The sequence below is a fragment of the Cynocephalus volans genome, chromosome 10 (assembly GCF_027409185.1).
Source record: "Cynocephalus volans isolate mCynVol1 chromosome 10, mCynVol1.pri, whole genome shotgun sequence".
Classification (NCBI taxonomy): Eukaryota; Metazoa; Chordata; class Mammalia; order Dermoptera; family Cynocephalidae; genus Cynocephalus; species Cynocephalus volans.
In genome coordinates, this window is record NC_084469.1 from 16,075,823 (window position 1) to 16,101,419 (window position 25,597).

At 37.2% G+C, this 25,597-nt stretch overlaps 1 protein-coding gene across 6 annotated transcripts in view; it reads left to right on the forward strand.

Moving 5' to 3' along the window:
- The first annotated feature begins 1,221 nt into the window (after positions 1-1,221).
- Positions 1,222-25,597, forward strand: part of RAD51C (RAD51 paralog C) — a 46,975-nt gene continuing 22,599 nt past the window's right edge. For 5 of the 6 annotated variants that reach the window (XM_063111787.1, XM_063111783.1, XM_063111785.1 and 2 more), the window contains exons 1-5: positions 1,222-1,396; positions 3,563-3,821; positions 4,405-4,571; positions 7,585-7,718; positions 21,133-21,264. In XM_063111787.1, coding sequence (XP_062967857.1) covers positions 1,279-1,396; positions 3,563-3,821; positions 4,405-4,571; positions 7,585-7,718; positions 21,133-21,264 — 810 coding nt within the window. In that variant the 5' untranslated portion in view covers positions 1,222-1,278. The remainder of the gene's footprint in view (positions 1,397-3,562; positions 3,822-4,404; positions 4,572-7,584; positions 7,719-21,132; positions 21,265-25,597) is intronic. The other variant, XM_063111788.1, reaches the window with a different exon arrangement.

A 25,597-nucleotide genomic window follows, 5' to 3' on the forward strand; every position in this document is an offset into this window, starting at 1 on the left:
TACCAGACTTTCCCTGACCTATCAAACGGGGTACAAATACTTCTTGAATTCTCTTCCTTTCCAGGAGGGGCTCACAATTTGGAGTTACCTCAGGGTAGTAAAAGGATACTAGTCTTGAATTTTGGCTTCAAGAATACCGTGCTCTGAGCTTCTACGTCCCAAACTTGTAGCATGGCTCTAAGCATTTGCAACACGTGCGATTTGCTAAAATGCTCAAAATATGTTGTTTCCTTCCTTAGACCTTATGTATTTGAAGGGCTGATTTGTAGTACATTTAGAGAGTTCCTCTAACCTGGGAAGAAAAGTCAAGGCTAAGAATCACCGCCAACAGGTAGCGAATAAGTTACTCTCCTAAATAAATCACACTGACGTAGTCAAGGAAAGGCCGCATAAATCACCTTCCAAACTGCCTTCCAATTCCCCCAAAATTCTGTATTTTAGAAACGGTCACTTCCACGGCTTGAACTCCCCTTCGCAACTCTACCAGAACAAGAACTCTTGCGGAGCCCAACGTTCCCTCTCAGGACCCAAGGAGCCCAGGCCCAGCCCACTATGGGGACATTGCTTGCTTACTTTTCCAGCTACTTCTTAAACCAGGTAGGTCGTGAAGCTGTACCGGTCTCAGAAACCTCCATACTTGACTCGCGGAAAGCCGTTGGTGGGTGCGGGGACTGGCGCCGAGCGTTCCCTCGCCGGTTGGGGGCTGGCCCACAATGCCTCGCGAGGGCGGGAAAGGCGTGGGGGGCGGGCAGGCAAAGGGGACGGCTGGCAAGAAGAGCCAAGAGACTTGAACTCTATGATGAACATGCAGGTCAGTCCTTATATGACTGTTCACGCCAAAAAAAAAACCCGGTAACTGGCCAGTGCGCACCTGTTACTACCACTACTCCCACTCGGGGAGATCGTTCCTATTGTCTCTGAGATTTCACCCAACAGGCCAGGGCGGAGGTGAGGAAATGTGGTGTGTAGGCCACACTGGGCCTATCCATCCTGTGGACTCCATCCATCTTTTTACCATCAAGGATATACATTTGATGGGGAAACCCTAAATGGGATTTGGAGGAATCACAATGGGAATGCTGCCAAAGTGTGAAATTTTGCATGCTTCCGCAAAGCGGTAAAGCCCAAAACCTCGTGCAGTAAGGCCGCAGACCCCGCCCCTCCCGCTTTACGTCTGACGTCACACGGCACGGCCGGGCGCGGGCGTGCGAGGTTTAGGCGCCCAGGCTTTGCGGCTTAGGGTTTGCACTACTGCATGTGTAGGCGTCCCGCTTTGAAATGCAGCGGGATTTAGTGAGTTTCCCGCTGTCTCCAGCGGTGCGAGTGAAGCTGGTGTCTGCAGGTTTCCAGACTGCTGAGGAACTCCTAGAGGTGAAACCCTCCGAGCTCAGCAAAGGTAACGACTACCGAGTGAAACGAACTGAGGCACACCGGCCGCCGTGGGCGCTGCATGGTCTTCGTTCTCCCGCTTCAGGCTTCCGCTTAGTCTCGGCCAGATGCTGCGGCCTCCCGCGATCGCGTCTACAACGTGAAACAGCTCCTTGACTCCACTTAAAAGTTGTCTGGTTAGGAGAACTGTGGTCGTGATTACATTTCTTGATTGCTTTCTCTCTGGCGGTGCCTGCTGGATGCTTTGAGGATTTATATTCAAAAGAACCTTCTGACGTGGTTCAGTATATGTGTGTCCAGTAGGTAGTTGAGAGGACTGATCTCTGATCTTGGGGAGGCTAAGTAACTTTTTACGATAACTGTGTTAGGAGATAGTGGAGCTAGAATTGAAAACCAGACAGGCTGTCTTATTTTTGCTGTTTCAAAAGACAAAGGGTGGGGATTAAATTCCAGAAATGCAGGACTCGTGTAAGACTAGAGACACTAAGCAAGAAAGGGAGTAGAATTCTCAGAATCTGGAGATAGCAGTAGAAAAAAGACAGCTCTTCTGTTATGTAATTCACTGAAAAATCCAAAACATATTCCAGAGTACTGCAGGTTATACGTTGGTGGGAACCACTGCATCCTGAGATACACAAAAATGAAGCTGGCTGTAGGCACTCTCGCTGTGCACATTACACTGTGATATGCCCAGACCTGTGCTAGTCACTGAAGAAAATAGGGCAGACTTTTAAATAATTGCCTTTAACCATGGAAAATAGGGAGGTTTCAACTCACCACTCAGGACTTTAACTTCTGTAGGCTGGCCCTTTTCTCAGCTGGTCAGAGCGCGGCCTTGAACACCAAGGTCAAGGGTTCATATCCGCATACTGGCCAGCCACCAGGGGAAAAAAGGAATAAATATTGTAGACCCAGCGTTCACAGTTTTAAGTCATACCACAGACTGTTCCCCAAAGTTTGATGGGCTCTTTTTCTTTCAACAAGTTGTTTTTCCAAAGAAGAAGTGAGGGACTCAATAATTGCTAATGATTGTTGACCATTTTGGGGTGGCCTTGGTATTCTATGAAGCTTTTTATATGTATTGTCTTATTCCCATTTTATAGAGGAAAAATGTATGAGACACAAAAAACTTGCCCAAAGTCACACAGTAAGTGGTGCAGTCAGAATTTACAAACCCAAGCAATCTGACTCCAGCATTCAAGCTCTTGAATAGGATTTTAATTTCTTAAATACTTATCACCAACATTGTCTTGTATTGGCACCAGCTTTATAGTTCATATCCTTGCTAAATCAAGCACTGATATATGAAACTAATAAGTGATGTCCTCCCATTTATTTTTTTAATTTTTAAAATTTAAAAAATTTTTTGTTTCTGACGCAAGGTTTTTTTTTTCCCCTTTCTTTTCTTTCTTTTTTTTTTTTTTTTTTTTTGGCAGCTGACCACTACAAGGATTGAACCCTGGACATTGGTGTTATCAGCACCATGCCCTAATCAACTGAACTAACCTCCCAGCCCATCACCACTATTTCTTTAGCAGTTTGTTTTGTAATTGCTATTTTCTCTTCTCCAGCCATATTGTCATATAGGAGTGAAATTGTATGGTTGAGGAATTATAAGTGTATTACTTGAATTTTTGTGCATTGAATAATTGTTCTCATTAAGTAGTTTGGAGTGATACATGAATTTTTTATGTCAGTGTTTCTATGAAAAGTTTTTATTATGAATAATACATGCACATGCACTTCTTAAAGCTGTACCTTGTTTTAGGTAGTTAAGCCATTTTCATTCTTCTCTGAGAAATAATATGTATACCTTACGGGAGCAAAATAAATATGGCTTCATAAGACCGAAAGGAATAATAAAAGGACTGACTGCTAGTACATTTTTATTTTTACCTCCTGAGATACTCTTGTAGGTACCCAGAAATACTTTAGTTGAATTCTGTTTTTGAGGCAATAGGTAAATCTTTATGTGATTACTGAAAAAACAAAAAGATGCCTTTTTTAACTTGAAAAATTAAATAGTTAATGGAATGTCATATTTTTATGTTTCTCTACTCTTAGCATCACTCTAGTTATCTAAAAATTAAAATTAACGAAGACAACCCATTATGTTAGACTGTTAAATCTCTAAAAATCAGGGTTTGGTTTCTTTTCCTTATTTTACTTTCAGAAGTTGGGATATCTAAAGAGGAAGCCTTAGAAACTTTGCAGATTATAAGAAGAGAATGTCTCACAAATAAACCAAGATATGCTGGTACATCTGAGTCAGGCAAGAAGTGTACAGCGCTGGAACTTCTTGAGCAGGAGCACTCCCAGGGCTTCATAATTACCTTCTGTTCAGCACTGGATAATATTCTTGGGGGCGGAGTACCCTTAATGAAAACAACAGAAATTTGTGGTGCGCCAGGTGTTGGAAAAACACAAATATGGTAAAATAAAATGTTCTGGTCTTAAGGGTGGGCTTAACATTTTATGTAAATAATAGAGTATTGTGCTGTAGTTTTATAGTCAAGAGACCAAAAAAAAGGCATGTATGTGCTCTTAATTTTATGTGTGTGCATCAAACAAAAATCAGTTGACCATTTGTTTTACTTCAGTATCCCATCTTGATAAAATGATACAATTATTTTGATATTAAAAAATGTTTCTTTTGACATTGTTAAACATGGGTTAAACAGTCAGTCTTCTACTTCTATTAATTCACTCCTGAGAATATATTTGAAAGTCAATTTGAAAGTAGATTTATGTAATGGAAAGGATTCCATTCCCAGAGGCCTAAAAACCATTAAAAAGTCCTTCATAGTGGTTTTATAGGCACACCCTTCCCTTAATCCAAGTATCAATTGATTCATGTATATCTGGAGCCATAGAGAGTTAGACATCTCTGTTGCCTTGGGGAGTATTTGCATTTACTTTTAGTGGTACGTAACTGGTCATTATCTGGAGTTTGAAAAACACTGCATTAGATGATCCTAATAATGGTTTGGTCATTTGACTTCTTTTTCTTGACAGTATGCAGTTGGCAGTAGATGTGCAGATACCGGAATGTTTTGGAGGAGTTGCAGGTGAAGCAGTTTTTATTGATACAGAGGGAAGTTTTATGGTTGATAGAGTGGTAGACCTTGCTACTGCCTGTATTCAGCACCTTCACCTTACAGCAGGAACACACGTGGGAGAGGGTAAGTTAGCAAATGATCCTCTTTTTTCTATATAATAAAAATAGTTTGCATTTGTGTGCATCTCAGACCTCAGCAAGAGATTTGGAGTGCAAACGTTAATGACTTGACAGTGTACTAGTGTTAAACTCTCATACCTCTGTTACAAAATGAGAAATTTCACGACCTGGACTGGCCTTTTTTCCCCTTTCACTTCTTACTGCAGGAGCTTTGGGGCAAAACCTGTGTGTGTGTTTCAGCATATGACTTCAGATTATTATACTTCAACTTGTCAAGTGTAAGCTTGTTGGACACCTTAATATAAACAACTGTTGTTAAATGCATTCCAGTGTATATTGACCTCCATACTGGTTTGGAAACTGCATCTGGACATGTTTGGAACTTAAGCTGATTGACCTTTGGAGGCTTTAAGTATATATAAATTGACTTTATAACTGTGTTGATTGCATTGCTAATGTGATTGAGAGGTTTTTTTGGTGTTTGTTATGTGGAAATGAAGTGTTTGATTTTAAAACAACTTTTTAGAAAGGTAATTTATATTCAAGTTTTTGTATTTTCCATTACTTATAAAATTAAATGGCTTCTGGTTTGACTATTTTCTTTTCTTTTCTTTTCTTTTTTTTTAAAGATGACCGGGATCTTAACCCTTGACTTGGTGTTGTCAGCACCACACTCTCCCAAGTGAGCCAACCAGCCATCCCTATACGGGATCCAAACCCTTGGCCTTGCTGTTATCAGCACCACACTCTCCCGAGTGAGCCATGGGCTGGCCCTGGTTTGACTATTTTCTTTTGCTTTGTTTATTTTATTTATTTTTTTTCTCTAGAAGTTTTAAGAAACATAATGCTTCTCATGAGATTACTGTGTATCCTTTAAATGAGTGTAACAAGCTGGATTATTATTTTTTTCATGGAGATACTAAGCATTCCATTTAACTAGTGATCATTATATAGATATAATGGATTCAGTAGACTGAATGCTATATACTGGCAGAATATGCCACCCCAATATTCCACTTTGGCCTAAGGATTATTTTGAGCTGAAGGCAATTGAGAAGAAGCAGATAAAGTAAAGCTGTCTGCCTTCCCTCTATTTTCCTAAAAGCAGGACATAAATGTACAAAGGTGTCTCCTCCCTTCTCTATCAGGAATGACAAAAGTTAGTGATTGGAGACAACTTTAGACCCTTATCAGCCTGGAGGCAGCATCAGAGGAATCTATATAAACTTTACTTGCTAGCCTTTATCTTCCATTAGTTTCCCATATATTTGCCTTCTCATAATTTGCTACCCCTAGAGACTCAAGGTTATTTTTTTTTTTTTTTTTTTTTTTAAAGATGACCGGTAAGGGGATCTTAACCCTTGACTTGGTGTTGTGAGCACCACGCTCAGCCAGTGAGCAAACCGGCCATCCGTATATGGGATCCGAACCCGGGGCCTTGGTGTTCTCAGCACCGCACTCTCCCGAGTGAGCCACGGGCCGGCCCAAGGTTCTTTTCCTTTGTCACTTCTCTTAAAATTTATTCTTTTGGTAAAATAAACCCAAATTCTAACCTAACCTTTGAATTACTAATCTATGGACCCCCATGTGTTACATTCATGATGTACAAGTCAATAAACTTCTATATATTTTTCTCTCATTAATCCTTGTTTTGTCAGTACGATTTATAGGACCTCAGCCAGAAAACCTAGGAGAGTAGTAGGAAAAAGTATTTTTCCTCCCTTCTTCTTTGGTGAAAATTTGGCTTTTTTGTGTGTGTGTATTTGCAATAGGCAATGTTTTTCTATTATAAAATATGGTTTCTTGGCTTTTTAACATTAAAATTTTAAATGCAATAAATTCTTTTCTGTCCGAAATATGTACAAAACCAAAGTGGTTATATTTTTAAAATCCAGTCTAAGGAGGATTTTATATCATTGTTTCTATGTAAATATCAAATTATACTACAGCATTAAAGGGGGAAAATGTGTTAAGTAAAGGCGGCCATTGTTTTAAGCTAAGTTTCTGTACACTAGGCTTCAATGGACCAGACTAAAAATCAAAACGGAGTCACCCACGCTAAAGTTCCACATCACCAAACCCCCAAACAGCCAGTATCCCAAACAGTCCAATTTAAATTCTCAATCCAAAAATAAATAAGTAAATAATTGTCAATCAGCATGATAATGAGATTCCCTTTGCTTTTTTTTTCTTTTGAGGCTGACAGGTATGGGGATTCGAACCTTGATCTTGGTGTTAACAATACCACCCTTTCACCAACTAAGCTGTTTGGCCTGCCCCTCCGTCTGCTTAAATCCTTATGCAAAAGAAGTAGCCTGATGTTAACTAATCAGTTATTTTTCTATTCTGTTTCCCTGTCCCTGCTTTATAAGAAAAGTAGTAATACACTCTGTTCTTTGCTTCTACTTCCTTCAGCCTTTCTGTCCATAAAGCCAACCCCTTCTGCTCAGCTTATTGGAACATTTAATTCTATTTTATGGAATGAAGTGTTGCTTGATACTAGATCAAGTATCACTTGATGCTTGATACTAGATCAAGTATCACGTGATACTTGATAGTAGAATCTCAGTAAAGCCAATTGAGATCTTTAAACTAAATTTGTTGTAATTTGTCTTTTGACAAATGCTTCATTTGAACATTTTTCCTTTGAGCTCTTAATTTGTAGTCCTATGGAAAAAAACAAGAAAGAGAAACTTATGTTACTTCTGTGCAATGGAAGCCAATGACTGGAAATATGAAAAGGCAGGCATTAAAACTCTAGTTGTATGTGTGTACAATTTATAGATAGCCTAGTATGTAAGGAACAGTGGAAAAGTGATAAGATGTCAGGAATTATGAAATGATAGTTTATAGTAATTTTATTTTGCTACACTTTTGTCATCTTTCAATTAAAGTGAAGAGTTTTGTTATACAAAGTACAGCATTTTGTTATTTAAAAGTATTGTCTTCCTACAATCACCAGCATATCAAAATAGGTAAAACTAATTATTTTTAAATTGTTTTATTGTTTGTTTCAGAACACCAAAAAGCTTTAGAGGATTTCACACTTGAAAATATTCTTTCCCATATTTATTATTTTCGGTGTCATGACTACACAGAGCTACTGGCACAAGTTTATCTCCTTCCAGATTTACTTTCAGAGCACTCTAAGGTATGGGACAAACTACAGAAATGTAACTAACCAAGTATATTTGGAGGTATTTGATAAGCTTGAAAGGGCTGGCCAGTTAGCCCAGTTGGTTAGAGCATAGTACTGAGAACAGAAAGGCCCAGAGTTCCAGCCAGCCACCAGGAAAAAAAAAAAAAGATAAGCATGAAAAATAACTAAGTAATACAGTAACATAAAATTAAAGTCAAAGCCAATCAAAACATCTCTTCTTTCCCTGCCCTACAGTTTATTTATTTTGCACACATGCGTGCATGCACACGTGTGTGTTTGTGTGTATAGTTTATGCCCAAAGTAAGAATTTGAAATAATATAGAAAGAGGTTCCACCTCCAGTAATAATAATATAGAAATAATATAGAAAGAGGTTCCACCTAAATAGCTCCTATCAAACAGACTTATATAGAAAGATATGAAATGAAAAATGAAGACTTCCCTCTTGCTATTTCATCCTAGTCCTCTCCCCAAAGTTGACCACTATTAATATTTCTTTTGTCTTTACAGAAAAATTTTGTACATATTGCAGCATCTATCTCTTCATCTTTAACATTTGTTCCTGGGATTGCAATGTGATATTGTTCTATACCTTCTTTTTTGGCTTAAAGTGTTTTGCATATGTTTCTGTATCAACACATAAGGATAGACCTCATTCTTTTTTCAGCTGTATTTTTTTATTTTTTGGCAGCTGGCTAGTAGGGGAATCTGAACCCTTGCCTTTGGTATTATAACACTCAGCTACATATTACTTTATTTTAAGTAGGAAATTTAATTTATTTAACCAGTCCCCCATTTAACCAGTGAACTTTTATTTTATTTATTTATTTTAACCAGTGAACTTTTAGATAGTATTATTAATGATTTGGTGATTATCCTTATACATATAGCTTGGTGAATATTTGTTTATGGGGTAAATTCCATATTGGAATTTTAATCTTAAAGGGTATGTGCATCTTTAATTTTGATAAACTTTTCCAAAAACAAAGATTCTCCTTGACCAAACTTGGCCCCCATCCTGCCTTTGGCCTGTCTGGCCCAGTCTAAGCAAAGAATCCTGCTGTCAGTATCTCTCGCCTTTGATAATCTGATCAGCTTTGATATCTGATCAAGTTCCTCATTTCCCACCTTTAATGTATAAATCCTTGGCCTGCCTTTAGCAAGAATCCTGTTAGGTCAGTTTAATAAGAATTCTCTTACCCTTGATGTCCCCTGTTAGTAATTTTCCATTCACTGATCCCTTCCTTCACTCTACTCCTTGGCTGTAAATCCCCACTTGTCCTTGTTGTATTTGGATTTGAATATAATCTCTCTCCCCTGTTGTGATACCCCTATAGCAATAGTCTTGAAAAAAGTATTCCTTGCCATTTTATTTTTATTTTTTTGTAAGGTAATAATTTTGGGGGGGGAGGCACAAAGCAAGTCTTAATGCATTTGAAAAGACTAAGATCATAGAAAATGTGTTCTCTAACCACAATAACAGAAGGAAATTTAGAAAATTCACAAATGTGTGGAAATTAAACAACACTCTCCTAGATAAACAGTGAGTAAAAAAAACCCACAGGGAAATCTGAAAGTACTTTGAGAAAAACATCAAAGTGTAATATACCAAAATTTATAGAATGCGGGGCTCATGCAGTGCTTAGAGGAAAGTTTGTATTCCTTACTGTTTTAAGAAGTGTTAGAGTACTTTTTTCTTTAACACAAATTGTTATTCAAAAAGGTTGCACCAATTTCCACCCTTATTAACAGTATATATCAGTGCCTGTTACCCATCATCCTAACCTTATGGATATTGTTGCCAGGATTCTACATAGAAAATGCTATCTCTTTGTTATTTGATTTACATTCTTCAGTTATTAATGAGATTGGACTTTTTTTATATTGTGTAACTTGGCTACCCTACAGTTTAAAAAATTTTGATCATTTAATATTTCTAGATGCTAAAAATTATATTATTCTTTAACTACTAATGAAACAGTAAGGCTAGGCCTGTGAACCAAACTGACTCCATTTTCCCTGCAGAGGACACTTTGTTACTTTTCCACTCCTCAGTTATGAGACCCTCCAGGGCAAATGATTACCCCATGGGCTCCCTGACAAAACAGACTGAGATAAGAGAGGAAACAGACATCTACTGAGTTGCAGAACCCCTCCCCAAGGCTTGTTTACTATAATTGTAAAAGTTACAGATTAACCTTAAGGCCCCTTTAGGAATTCCCACCTGCGCACAAAGCATCAAGGTGACCCTCCTGGGGTGAAAATGATGAACACCACTGCCGTTTTGGACATACTGAGCATGCACCCATGATGCAACCAGGAAGGACAGAATGGACCACCTCCAGTGATGCTGGCCTGCCACCCCTTAACTCCTTTCCCTGTAGAAGACCCTGAACAGCTCCCCTGGGGGGCTAGCTTTACTGTCGCTACCCCCCTTATGCATAAGTCTATCTCCTCTTTCAGCAAAGCATTGCTTGTTTTACTGTTGGGTACGTTGTTTATTTCTATGACTTTGTAATCGGAGAGCCTAATTTAATCACTGGCTTTGGGCACTGGGGAGGACTCTAGCTGCAAGAGGCAGGTGGCCACTGGGACTATTTTGCTCCCATGTCTCTGCTGCTGGTAGATCTCGCCTGGAGTCCCTGGCCTAAATTCTGACAAGGCAATGCTTTATTCTCTTTAGCTTTCTATGATTTTCCGAGCCCTCTTCTGTTTGGTTTGATTGTATCCACTACTGTATAGGTGCACCCTGGAGGGCTCCTGGCTATGCTTTGTTTTTATGATTTAAACCTAGTTGATACTTTTCTTCTTTCTGCTGAAAACAGTGGGGAAAACTGCTTTTATCAATTACTGATAATGGAATAGGTTGGACCCGCCGATTAGGACTAGGCTAAACTGGACCCCGCTACTCTTTTCTCTTTGTTTGCTTGGTTAGACATTTAGTTGAGTACCAGTAATCTGAATTAACCTTCCTGTAGAGGATTCCTAAAGCACATGTACTTCACAGGGCCTGGTTTTCCAAAGCCTTGCAGTTTCAAATATTGACCTTGCTGAGGACTGGAAGTTTTCCTCAGGCTATAAAGTCTCTGGTGTAAGATAAAGAATTCTAACAGCAAGGTTGTTGGCGCAAGGGCAGACTAGTTACTGATTGATGTGTAAAGATACCGGAAAATTGCTGGAGGGAGAAGAAATGTTTGCTAAGATCAAGCTTTTGTTGGTGGATCACTTAATTGTCCAGTGGAATGTCATCTGACTTATTTCACTGAAAGTTACCAGCCTATATATATAACCCAACCTATGTTCTCTTCCTGTAACTTCCTGGTCTGGAAAATAAATGCAGGAAGAAAACCCCAATTCGCGGTTAATTTCCCAAGGAAGGGATGCCTCTCACTTGAGGGTTCCAGGGAAGTTAACTACTTTGGGGCTTCTCACTGCCCAGAAGAGATGGGCTTTGAGTAATCCTTGTGGCTCCGTCACCCAGGGGAAGTAGGGTGACAAATCCGTGGGGGGCAAAGCAACACCTTCCAATCCTTGCATCAACTTTTGGACGTTCAGGTCGTTTGTTTAAGGCAAGAGGGCAAGCCGAGCCTGACCTGTCAGTAACACTAACCAACAACCTTCTCTTTTAATATGTTCATCATGGAGTAATAGTCACTCTAATGGTTTGACTCCTCTCTGAGGCACTAACTGCTAAAGATAGGTTTGGGATATTGCAGGAAATTGACACTTGTTGGGAAGTGATGGGGAGCCATTTCTTTTCATGGGCCTACTGAAAACCCTTTCCTTTCATTTCAGGTTTTTTTGGAGGAAGGGGTACTGAGAGTGTATTTTCTGTTTTGTTTCATTTTGTTTTTTAATCCAGTGGCAACTTACTTTTGATAGTGCAGTTATAAGGTCAGATGCTAATTTGACCCATGGATTTGAGGCTGGCTGTTATCTCAGACTGGGCTGAGATTTCTGCTCATTCAAAATGCAGTGCCCATTTAAAAAAAAAAAAAAAAAAAAAAAAGCAATGTCCCAGTAATTCTCCATCGTTAGTGTGCATTTCACCTGGAGGGCTTGTTAAAGTGTAAATGGATGGACCCTACCCCCAGAGTTCTGATTCATTATATGGATATGGCCTGATAATTTGCATTTCCAATAAGTTCTGATGTGAGAACCATTGCTTTTAAATGCTTAGATGTCCTTAAATGCTCAGCTTTTGTGGGAGGATTGGCCAGTATAGGGATTGATATCATCTGAACTAATCAGTCAGCCCATAAATGCTTAGCTTTAGTAAGAAAGGATAAACAGCAGGGGGTTTTGGCCTTGGAAATGGGGGATGAGTACTATGTATGGAAATAGCCTTAAAAGGTTGGGAAGCCTTTTAAATTTACAGCCTTTCCCTACTCTCTCTGGCTTTGTCTCTGAAATGAGGTTATTTCAGGAAGGAAAAACTTTTCCTGTGCTCTCTTAGGTTAGTTTCCTGGGGGCTTGAAAACTAAATTGAATTGGAGGGCACCCAGCTGGTGTACACTGCAGAATTGATTGATTGCTTGCTTGCTAGAGAGAAATTCTCACACATTTGGTCACAGAAGTCAGTTTTCAGTGATCATAGTTGCTGATAAGAGTATAGGGGAAACACTTAACTTCAGTGTATGGTTTTTTACCACAATCAGGTCCTAAACATCAATCAAAATTTTTATTAGTTGAGTTTATTCACTGAGCTAACATTTCAGCTTTTCTCATTGAATCAACTTGGTGCCCTTTTTGAAAATCACTTGACTGTGATGTGTGAGTTTATTTCTGTATTCTATTGATGTGTATGTCTACTCTTCTGCCATTACCACATGATTTTGATTTCTGTAGCTTTGTAGTACATTTTGAAAGTGGGACCTGTGAGTCCTCCAACTTTGTTCTTTTTTTTCCCAAGATTGTTTTGGCTGTTTGGAGCCCCTTGAAATTCCATATGAATTTGAGGATTGGCCTATTTCTGCAGAAAGGCAGTTGGAATTCTGATAGAGATTACATTGCATCTGTGGTGCTCTGGCTCTGTCGGAATCCTGCCAACATTGCCAATTGTTGGGCCAGGCCAATGTTGGAATCCTGCTGAGGTCGCCAGTTGTAAAGCTCTTTTACCTGCTCGTAATCCTGCTGACTGGGCCAGTTGTCGAGCTAGGGTTGGATCTGAAGCACACAGACATCTCAAGCCTGTTGTCCAGATTAGGTCACAAACCCTTCACACGCCAGGCTGGGTCCCCAGACCCCTCACACATAGGCCTATGAGCTAGGTAACAAGCAAACAGGTCCTTAGAAGCCGTAGGTTGAGAGCATGGTTGTGTGGGCAGTGGCTGCCCAAGGCAGATACCAGCCAAGGTCGCAGTGCCATGCATGCACACCAACTCCACCCACACACAACATATTCACAAAGAATGTGCTGCACAACCCCCAACCTGCCCTGAGGCGAGGGACCTGACTAAACTATTCTATTTTCCCAACAGCATCTAAAGATCAATTTGAGTGTACTAGTATTGCCATCTTAATAATATTAAGTCTTTCAATCCACTAGTATGGGATACCTATTTATTTAGGTTTTCTTTAACTTCTTTCAAGAATGTTTTATAATTTTCAATGTACAAGTATTCCTAAGTATTTTATTCTTTTTGATGCTATTGTAAGTGGATTGTTTTCATGGTATTGTTTTTTTTTAATTTCATTTTTCAATTGTTTATTGCTAGTGTATAGAAATAAAACTGATGTTTGGAAGTTGATGTTGTATACTGCAACTCTGTTGAATTTGTTTTTTAGCTTTAGTAGTTTTTTTACATGGATTTTTTAGGATTTTCTATATATAAAATCTATTAATATATGTATATGTGTGTATATAATGTTATATATATGTAATCTTTTAATAGAGATAGTTTTAGTTCTTTCCAATTTGGATGCTTTTTATTTCTTTTTCTTTTCCTTTTTGTTTTTGCTTTTTTTTTTTGACCGGTGAGGGGATCGCAACCCTCGGCACAGTGTTGTCTGCACCACGCTCAGCCAGTGAGCACACCAGCCATCCTTATGTAGGATCCAAACCCGCAGCCTCAGCGCTACCAGCACCGCACTCTCCCGAGTGAGCAAAGGGGCTGGCCCACCTTTTTGTTTTTTTGTTAGTTTGCCTAATTGCTCTGGTTAGAATTCTAATATAATGTTGAAAAACAGTGATGAAAGCAGGCATCTTTGTCTTGTTCCTGATCTTAGGGGAAAAGCTTTCAATCTATCACCATTAAATAAGTTAAATAAGTTGATCTTCATTATTCACAGATTATGTAATTATGGATTTGTATACACACAAAAATTTATTTGTAACCCCAAAATTAATACTAACAGTGCTTATGTAGTCATTTGCAATTTATTTCTCAGTTCAGGCTGCAATAACAAAAATACCATGGACTGAAGGGCTTAAATAACAGAAGTTTATTTTCTTATAGTTTTGGAGGCAGAAGTACAAAATCAAGGTTCTGGCTGATTTGGTTTTTGGCAAGGGTTCTCTTCCTGGCTGGCTCACAGACAGCCACCTTTTCTCTGTGTCCTCACATGGTGGGGAGTTAGAGAGAGTGAGCTCTCTGGTGTCTCTTCTTATAAGAACACTAATCCTGTTGGATCATGGCCCCTCCTTTATGACCTCATTTAACTTTGATTACTTTCTTAGAGGCCCATTCTCCACATATAGTCATATTGGGGGTTAGAAGTTCAATATATGAATTTTGGGGGGACACAGTTCTGTCGCTAGCAGTAGATATATGTAGAGTGGTGAAAGATTTAGTCATCCTATGCATATATTCCCAACAAAGTGAATAAGGTGATATTCTCTGCCTTCTTGTTTTATCTCTCATACTGTAAACAATGTCCTTTTCAGGGTCTATTTAATGCCACATTTTTTGTATTATTGGGTTTTTTTGTTTGTTTGTTTTGTTTTTTTTGTGATTTCACTGTTTAAAATGCCCGTCAAGTGTAGTGCTGAAGTGCTGGCTAGTGATCTAAACATGTCTTTAAGTAAAAACACACATAAAATAAGGCTATATATTTATTGGTTGATGAAAATGTTGTGTCCAGAGGGTCACAGAAACTTAACCCTGTATTTTCCCTAGGAGCAGTGGTTCAGTGTTCACTAATTCAGTGTTGGTGTTAGCTCTGTAGAACCTGACTACTATGAATTATGAGAATCAACTTTATGATATTAGCTGTGGGTTTTCTTAGGTGCTTTTTATCAGTTGGTTTCTAGTATTGTTAAATCTTCCCTTTCCTTGTTTATTTTTTGTCCAGTTGTTCCACCCATCGTTGAATGTGGGGTGTTGAAGTCTCCAACAATTATTACAGAACCGTCTTTTTTTTTTTCAATTTTGCCAGGTTTTTCTTTATATACCATAGGCTCTGTTATCATGTGCATATATGTTTACAATTGTTATATCTTCTTGATGGATTGACCCTTTTATTATTATTCAGTACTCATCTTTGTAGATCTTTGTCTCTTGTAAAAAATCTATTTTGTTTTATATTAGTATAGCCACTCCAGCCCTCTTTTGGTTATTGTTTCCATTGAATATCTTTCTCCATCCTTTCACTCTTAATCCATTTGCATCTTTAAATTTGGGTTATTATTTTGGGGGGTAGGGGAGGCTGGCCTGTGTGGGGACCCAAACTCTTGACCTTAGTGTTCATAACGTAGTGTTCTAACCAACTGAGCTAACCAGCCAGCCTCCATCTTTGGATCTAAAATGGGTCTTTTGTAGATAGTGTATAGGTAGGATTATTTAAAAAATCTATTCTGTCAGTCGCTGCCTTTTAATTGGAGAGTTTAATCTATTTACATTTAATGTATTTACTGATAAGGAGGCACTTCTGTCATTTCTCAATTTATTTTCTATACAGATTATTTCAGGTGTAAGAAATAAACACTTTTTCTTCTTATACAGTGAACACAACACAGAACACTTCTGTAACCAAAATCTATAGGAGTCCCCCGCCCACATCAAGCAGTTCTGTGACACCAGCTAGGTGTTCTGTAATTCACTTTAATTCTGACACTTTCTACACCTGGAGTAGAGTCAGATCCCATAATTTAAGGATTAAGTCCCATAAGATTGCCTCCCTGTCAAGACAACAGTACCAAGTAGCAGGTTGTCACCTATACTTCTGACCAACTGGCTATAAATCAGTGTTCCTGTGCCCCCTTCTTTAGGATTGATTAGTTTTTTGGGACAGCTCACAGAGCTCAGGGAAACATGTTTACCAGTTTATTATAAAGGATATTATAAAGGATACAGATGAACAGTCAGATAGAAGATATGCATAGGGCAAGGTATGTGAGAAGGAGCACAGAGCTTCCATACTCTCTCTAGGCACAACACCCTCCAGGAACCTCTGTGTGTTCAACAATCCAGATGCTCTCTGAAATCTGTCCTTTTGGAGTTTTTTAATGGAAGCTTTATTAGTAGGTATGATTGATCACATCGTTAGCTATTAATAAGCACCTCAACTCTCAGCTCCCTCTCTCCCAGATTTGGAGGATGGGATTGAAAGTTTTAACCCTCTCATTACATGGTTGTTTCCCCTGGCAACCAACCCCTAATTTGGACACTATCTAGGAACTTACCAAGAGTTGCCTTATTAGAACAGAAGATGCTCCTATCACCCAGGAAATTCTAAGAGATTTAGGAACTCTGTCAGATGCTCTTATCACTCAGGAAATTACAAAGGTCTTAGAAGCTCTGTGTTAGGAACCCTGGTCAAAGACCAAATATGAGAACAGAAGATTCTTCTAGTACCACTGTCCAGAAGAGTTTTAGGAACTCTATCTCAGGAACCAGGGATAGAGACCAATTATGTATTTCTCATTATATCACTATCACATCATGTTTCTGAATTCCTCCATTAGTGCCTTCTCTTTTGTTGGATAGATATATTCTGGTGTACTATTTTGATTATTTTCTCATTTCCTTTACTATATATGTTTTATTTTCTTAGTAGTTGCTCTAGCATTATTGTTAACATCTTAATTCATAGAAATCTGGTTTGAATTAATACCTACTTAGTTTCAATAGTATACAAAAACTTTGGTTCTCTGTAGTTCCATTTACCCCCCCTCATGTTGTTATTGTCACAGATTACATCTTTATACATTGTGTACCAATCAACATAGACTTAGAATTATCGTTTTATGTAGTTGTCTTTTAAATCGTATAGTAAGAGGAGTTACAAACTAAAAAGTTATTAATGCTGATTTTTATTTAACTAGTTACATTTAACAGTGTTCTTTATTTCTTTATGTGGATTTTAGTTACTGTCTAGTGTCCTTTCATTTCCGCTGGAAAGACTTCGTTTAGTATTTCTTGCAGGACAGGTCTACTAGTGATGAACTGTCTATTTTTGTTTCTCTGGGAATGTCTTAACTTCTGCTTCTTTTTTTTTTTTTTTTTTTTTGTCTTTTTCGTTACCGGTACTCAGCCAGTGAGTGCACCAGCCATTCCTATATAGGATCCGAACCTGCGGCAGGAGCGTCACTGCGCTCCCAGCGCCGCACTGTCCCGAGTGAGCCATGGGCTCGGCCCAGCTTCTGCTTCATTTTTCAAGAATACTTTTGCCAGATATAGACCTCTTGGTTGATAGTTGTTTTTGTTTTCTTCATCAGTTAGATTATGTCATCCTATCACCTTCTGGCTTTTGATAACCATTGAATAAATATATAAGACCTTACATGATCTGATTTTTCTTATCTTTCCATTGGTATGCTGGTAAATGTTTAATGACTATACATGTGTGTATGTATATATACACGTATGTAGACTATACATACGTGTATATATACACGTATTATTTATTTAGACATTTATTATAAATTTTGCTAATATAAAGGATGTGTAGCACACAAGTTACAAGTAATAAAATGTATAGTAATCTTTATTATAAATTTCATATAGCCAGTTGATTTTTACAGAAATCTTTTCTTGATTTGCTTTTTTTTATTTAGGTGAAATTCGTGTGTGTGTGTGTGCGTGTGCGTGTGCGTGTGCGTGTGCGTGTGCGTGTGCGTGTGCGTGTGCGTGTGCGTGTGCGTGTGCGTGTCCGGTAAGGGGATCGTAACCCTTGGCTTGGTGTTGTCAGCACCATGCTCTCACAAGTGAGCTAACTGGCCATCCTTATATAGGGATCTGTACCCTTGGCTTTGGCGTTATCAGCACCACACTCTCCCAAGTGAGCCATGGGCCAGCCCTGAAATTCACCATTTTAAAGTGAACAATCCAGTGCAATTTGTACATTCATAATTTTGTGCAACCACCACCACTAGTTCCAAAGCATTTTCATCACCCCAAAATAAAACTTCTACCTATTAAGTAGTTGCTCTCTATTCCTCCCTCTCCCCCAATTCCCCGGCAACCACCAATATATGTTCTGTCTCTAGAGATTTACCTATTCTGGATATTAATAAAATGGAATCAGACAATATGTGACCTTTTTGTCTGGCTTCTTTACTTCCTGTAATGTTTCAAAGTTTATCCACCTTGTAGCATGTTAGTACTTCATTCCTATTTATGGCTGAATAATATTCTACTGTATGTGTACACAACAATTTGTTTTTCCTTTCATCAGCTGATAGACATTTGGAGTATATCTCTATCTTTTGACAGCTGTTAGTTATGCTCCTATAAGCCTGTATGTACATGTATTTCTTGCACTATCTTTCATCTCTTTCAGGTATATTCCTAGGAGTGGAATTGCTGGGTCATATGATAATTCTATGTTTAACTTTTTGAGGAACTGCCAAACTCTTTTCTACAGTAGCTGAACCATTTTACGTTCCCACCACCAATGTATGAGGTTTTTATTAATTTGAATTTTTCTAAACTCATATATCTGTATCCAGCCTATACCATTATTTGGCAAAATGAAGCTACTAGTAAATAGTTGATTGCTGTCTATTTCAGGGATGATCATATCATCGATGAACAAGTACTATTTTAATATGGATGTAGGTTTTGCTTAAGTTAATATGATGAAAGTAAGACAATAAAGGTGTAATTTTTTTGCTGAATTGGCTAGAGTTTTTTTGGTTTTTTGGTGGCTGGCCAGTATGGAGATCTGAACCCTTGACCTTGATATTACAATACTGTGCTCTAACCATCTGAACTAACTGACTAGCTCTGAATTGGTTAGTTTTCTAATACTAGAGAATATTTCCTCAGTTTTTTGTACAATTCAAAATGTGATGGCTTGAGATACCACATATTTTTAAATTCAATCTGATTTTGACATTTTCTCCATCAATTTATTAAATAGACTTTTAATAGACAATCAATAAAACAAGCCCTGATCTGGAGGTGTTTTGTTTGCTGATTTCCATGGAGAAAATACTCTTACCATGGCTGACTTCAAGCTTCCAGTGTGATGTCATTGAACATGAAGTAGAGAAGAGGCAATGTACACTATCACATCATAATATATAGTATTTTCCCTATAAGAGTACTATAGCTGATATTAAAATATGGTAAAATGTTTAGGAAGTAAAGAGTTTTGAGTATTTATTATTCATCTTTTAAGATAATTTATCTACTCATTCATATAGTTTAATTTTTTAGATGGCTGTGTTTAATGACTACCTCATACAATTTCTGGAAATTTAGCACTTGGCTCAGTTGGCTGTAGTATTTGGCTTCAGCACACCACTGTACTTGTCTGATGTTATTTCTACTATTCCACCTCTCATTACTTTCTTTCTGACCCTTATATATATGAAACTTATTTGAATTTTGGGGCCTTTGCCCTTCTTGTTCCTTATATATAGGCTCTTTCCCTCCTAGACATTCTCATCCAAGACTCAGTTCTTTTGCCTGCCTTCTCATTCATGCCTTCTTACATTCAGTCTAAGTTAGCCTTCCTCTACCCCATCACCTACTTTATCCCTTCACTCAGTTTTATTTTCTTCATAGTTCCTATTATTATCATAAATTATATTACTTATGTATTTGTTTGCATGTTAAGAGTCTCTTACTCCACTAGAATATAAACTGCAAGAGGGCAGGCACCTTCTCTTATTCAAGATGGTGTCCTCAATGCCTAGAACAGTGACTAGCATATAGTAAGTGTCTAATATTTGCTTGATGAAGAAATGCATAGTCTAAATAAAAGATTAAAGAATGGCTTATTTAGACATTGCATCACAAAAGCCTCTTCTTTAACTTAACTTTTACTAGACAGAAAAAAATATAGCCTTGTTGTTTTTGTTTTTTTTATATTTAGGTTAATTTTCAGATTCCTTTTGATTTTGATCTTAGGTTTATATGTTGATGTATTACTCTAACTTTACTGTTTATATATCAATAGACGTCATGCACCACATAATGACATTTCAGTCATCGACAGAGCACAAGTATGACAATGGTCCGATAGACTATAATGGCATATGGCTATACCATATCGTCTAGTTGTATGGTATGCTGTACCATCTTAGTTTCTGTAAGTATCCTCTATGATGTTCGCACAACAAAAATTGCTTAACAACGCATTTCTTAGAACATATTACCCATCATTAAGCAATGTATAACTGTATAACTTCTCTGAATTATTTATAATTCAGATAATTATAAGTGAAGCCTTTTTATGATAGTTTCACTTATAATTACTTGGGTATATAATAAGTGAAACTGTCACAAAAATGCTTATTAATCTGTAGGTAAACCTTGGTTGGAATTCAAAACATATCTTCTTTATGGTGAATTCTGTATTAACAGATTCTGTAATAGTTACTTGCCCCATAGTCTATATTAAATTAAGGGGGAAAAGTGTACCAAGAATTAAATTTTTGAAGAAGATATTATAATTTAATATTTGAAGGGTTTTTTTAAACATAAAAGGAACTCTGAAGGTAAAATCTGTATATTGAAAAATTTGTTTTACTAAGACTTCAAATGTGCCTTTATCAGTGGAAGACACCTCTGTAAAAACTGTATAGTGGCAAATTATAAGAAAATTATAATTTTTTTTTTTTTTTTTTTGTCTTTTTGTGACCGGCCACACCGCGCTCAGCCAGTGAGCAGCGCACCGGCCATCCTTATATAGGATCCGAACCCGTGGGCGGGAGCACTGCTGCGCTCCCAGCGCCGCACTCTCCCAAGTGCGCCACGGGGTCGGCCCTATAATATTTTTTAAATTACTTTTTAAGTTGATAAATTATCAGACTAGAATATATTTTAACTTTTGGTGATTACTACAGAAAGCATTGGATAAATAGATTTATAACTCTCTAAAAGAAAAGCCTTCCTTTGGAGAGTTGGAAATCCAGGATTTTAAGGGTTTTTTTCCTGTAACAGACTGTGCTTTTCGGATGCCATTTTTATTACTGTAATTTTAATACTAAATGTTGTTATCTCTTATGTATTTAGGTTCGATTAGTGATAGTGGATGGTATTGCTTTTCCTTTTCGTCATGACCTAGATGATCTATCCCTTCGTACTCGGTTGTTAAATGGCCTAGCCCAGCAAATGATCAGCCTTGCAAATAATCACAGATTAGCTGTAAGTATTACTAGTTAAGAGGGTTTTATAGTAAAGTCAAGACCGTTTAAAATATTAATGTCTAGAAATAGCAAAATAGAATTTGCCTAACTAAAAGTTAAAAACATAAATTTGCACTTTTGAATGTAATTTTGTTTTGGTTTCTATAAAAAATTAGTTTCAGTTATGAGTTGTATATTAGTTTTTCAGAAAAATAACAAGCATAATCAATATGTCTTTTAAAAAATGGAGGACTTTGATAAAGAAATGTTACCACTGGTAATTGCAGTGTTTTGTTTTGTTTTGTTGTCTGAATATACTTGACGTTTTTCAGGTGAGCTCTTCCAACATCCACATTTTTCTTTTACTCTAAGTCTTTACTATATAGTGTATAATTGCAGACTCAGAAGGATTGAAAAATTCCTAGTGTAATTTAAAGCAACCTATATGTTTTGAGGTAGAGCTAATTATTCTAGATTTGAAATGTGAGAGAGATAAATATAAGTTCAGAAGTAAACAGATAAAAAGGAATGAGGTGAAACTGTTTTTGTTTTTTCGAACTTCCTGTTTGCCATCACTTCACACTCTGCAACCCCATCCCACCAGTGACACAAATATACACACTTGTCTGGGAGGGAGATGGAAGATCAAAACTTTTACTTGATTTCTTTGTCTTTCCCCTGATGATAGAGTCCTTAGCACATACCTGTAATGCATCATAAGTAAAGAAAGAACTTCCTCGATAAGATCATTTCAAAACATACATCTTTTCTTTGCGTTTCCAGATTTTTTACCATATGCCGAAATGGTGTTTGAATTATTTTTTGTGATTAATTGTAATTTAGCATTTTGTTAATATCAGTAAAAAGTCCCCAGTAGGGGGCACTCAAGACTAATGGGTTGCATAGTTCCTCAGGTATTTGTTTTTGTTTTAATAGAATAGAATAGCTTTATCTTTTCTGATTAAAAAAGTAATCCAGGATGCTCTCATGTTAGTGAGTTATCAGAATTTATTAACATAGTGTCACTGAAGTTTTTATACAGCTCCTCATTGCTAAATTCGCCTTGTTTTTTGGACATATGGGGGTGACAAACAAACAAAAAAAGTAACCCAAATGACAACATTGAATACTATGCAGTATTTAAGAAGAGTGGTGTAAATATAAATGTACTAACATGGGACAAGATATATCCAAATATATGATTAAGTGAAAAAATTGAAGTTGCATAACAATATATTCAGTGTAATCCCACTTTTGAGAAAAATTAAAATTATATATATGCATTTATATTTATATATATGAAGAAAAAGATCCAAAAGGATCAAAGAATTAACAGTGGTCACTTCTAGGGATAAAATTTTGTGCGACTGGGGACATACTTTCCCCTCTTACTTTATAAATTTTTCTTTGCTTGATTTTTTTCCCAGTTAGCATGTATAGCAGTACATATGATTTTTGATAATAAATATATTTTGCAATTTTAAGTTATATGTACTCGTTGTTAAAAAAAAATTCTAAATAATCAAAAATGTAGAAAGTAAGTGATTATTGTGGATTTCCAGACTTTATTCTATATATATATACAAACATTTTTTTAGAAAATGATATTATATTATGTATGCTGCCGTGCATTTTTTTTTTTTACCCCCCCCCCCCCCCCGCAAACCTTGCAATTTTTTGTTTTTCACTTAATGTATTGTGGACATCTTCCCATTTACACTATAAGTCTACCTTACATTAACAGCTATATTGTATTCCATTGTGTGATTGTAGTATATGGTAATTTTTAACCACCTCCCTATTGATAGTCTTTAAAGTTGGCTCCAACTTTTTGTCACTTAAAACACTGCAATCAGCAATTTTATATTTGCATCTTCGTCCATTTGTCCCGTTACTTATTTAGCATAAATTTCTTAAAGTGAAAGTATTAAGCCAAGAGAATCTATTTTTAAACATTTTGTTATATATTATCAAATCACCCTCAGAAAGTACGTTCCAACAGTGAATCTTGCTTTACCACATCTTTACCAATTTTGGGTGTGACCAGTCTTTTAAATCTTTGCCAAAGTGATATGGAGAAAGTCCTTTAACAAATGCATTTCTTTTATTATTAGCAGAAATGTTTTTTTACACAGCTTTAATATCATGTAATTTACATGCCATAAATTCATCCTTTTAAAATATGCAATTTAATTATTTTTGGTATATTCACAGAGTTGTGCAACCATCACCACTATCTAATTTTAGAACATTTACATTACTCCCACAAAGAAACCCCTGCTCCACAGTGACCTTCTGAGTGTTTAAAATGTTCCTTCACTTTTGCCTTTCAAATCTCATGCAAATTTCTCTTGTGGCCAACCTTAACTTGGTGCTGTACAGAGAAAGTAATTCTGACAAGCATAGTTCCAAAATAAAAAGAAGAAAGACTCTTCTGATTAGCCTTCAGTCCTCATTCTGTCTTCCCCCTAGTCCCTAACAACCACTAATCTGCTTTCTGTCTCTGTGAATTTATCTTTTCCAGACATTTTATATAAATAGAATCATAAAATATGTAGCTTTTTATGTCTGGCTTTTTTCACTTAGTATTAATGTTTTCCAGATTCATCCATGTTGTAGCATGTTTCAGTAGGATTTTTATGGCCAAATAACTTTGCATTTTATACCACATTTTGTCTGTCTGTTGATTAGTTGCAGGACATTTGGGTAGCAGAAGTATTTTTAAAGCACTGAAGTTTGTAATTTCAAAGTGATTGTTACTTTATTTTAAAGACATTCTTTAGAAGCTTGGAGTAATCACAATAATTTTCATCTGTGCCTTGGTAAGCCCAGCATTTTTGCAGAAGTACTATAATTACATTATCAATATTTGCTGATAATATAAAATCTAATTTTGGGATATTGAACAGCTGCTAAGACAGTACTTCTACTTACATTTTCCTAAAGATATGTAACGGATATACTAATTACTCTCTCTAAACCAGCACTGTCCAGTAGAACTTCTGGAAAGATGGAAATGTGCAGTCTAGTATAGTAGCTGCATGGCTACTGAGCACTTAGAATATGGATAATGTTACTCAGGAACTGAATTTCTAGTGTAATTTAACTTTAAAAAGTTACATGTGGCTGAAGGCTATGGATTTGGACAGCACATCTCTGAACAAAAACTGTAGGCGTAAGTAAATATCCCAGTTGCTTGACCTTTATCACATACTGCTAAGAAGTTATTAATGAGATAGAAATAAAACACATGTATTTCACAGGACCAAAGTCCTTAGCGTAGAAGGCCAAAGCCTGTAGTTTAGAGGACCAAAGTCCTTATTTTAGGGGGCCAAAGCCTCAACCCTTTAGGAAAACATGTAGGAATGCTAAGATTAAGAAAGACCAGAAAACTTTCACAGGATTAAAGCCTTTGATATAGATGAGAGAATTGAAGCACAGCGAAAAGTGATTGCTCTGGGGGCAGTTGCCCTTAGTTCAGCTAAACCTAAATAATGCGAAAGTATGTCAGCTAAAATCTTCAAGGATATTCCTCTAGTTAGTGCTTGGGGGACGTTCCACATCTCGCCCTAAGCTGTTTCTTTCTTTGAGTTTCTTAGGGAGTTAGGGGCTTTGGGGATTACTTCATTGTTTCTTTTTGTACCTCACATAGCTTAGTTTTATGACTCTTTTTGGTGGTAAATTGCTTGAACTATTTTAAGTTACACATTTAATGAAGATTGTCACGTAGCCAGTTTGTTTACATTTTCACTATGGTTGATTAACCATCTGTTTTTCTTCTGTAACTTTCTTGTCCTTACAATAAAAACTGAAGCAAAAACTGACTCAGGGCTGTGCCTGGGCTCTCCTCTCTTGAAGGAGTTTTCTCTTGGTGCAATTCCTTTGGGCTTCTCATTGCTCTGAATACATGGGCTCTGAGTAATCTTTTGTGTCTCCATCACTCTGCCAGAGGTGACAAGTATGTACAGTAAAGAGTATTACTCAACATGCTGTGGATGCCAGTTAGTCATATATTTCAGGTAATTACCAATTTAAATTTCTGCTGAGCTTGTTCTGAGATGCCTGATGTACGGTAACAAATGGGAAGGCACTGTGGCATATAAAGGGAAAACTAGAGGAAAGTCATGGGCAAGCCAGTTAGTTCAGTTGGTTAGACTGTGGTGCTGATAGCACCAAGGTCCAGGGTTCAATCATTCCATTGGCTAGCCACCCAAAAAAAGAAAGTCATGTCCAGTTGGTATCTAATTGAGATCTATACAGATCACAGATTACTTCTTTGTGACTAAACAGACATTTTAGGGTGTTACCATTGTAAGGGGAACAGCCAACCAGGTTTTTTTTCCCCTCAATTT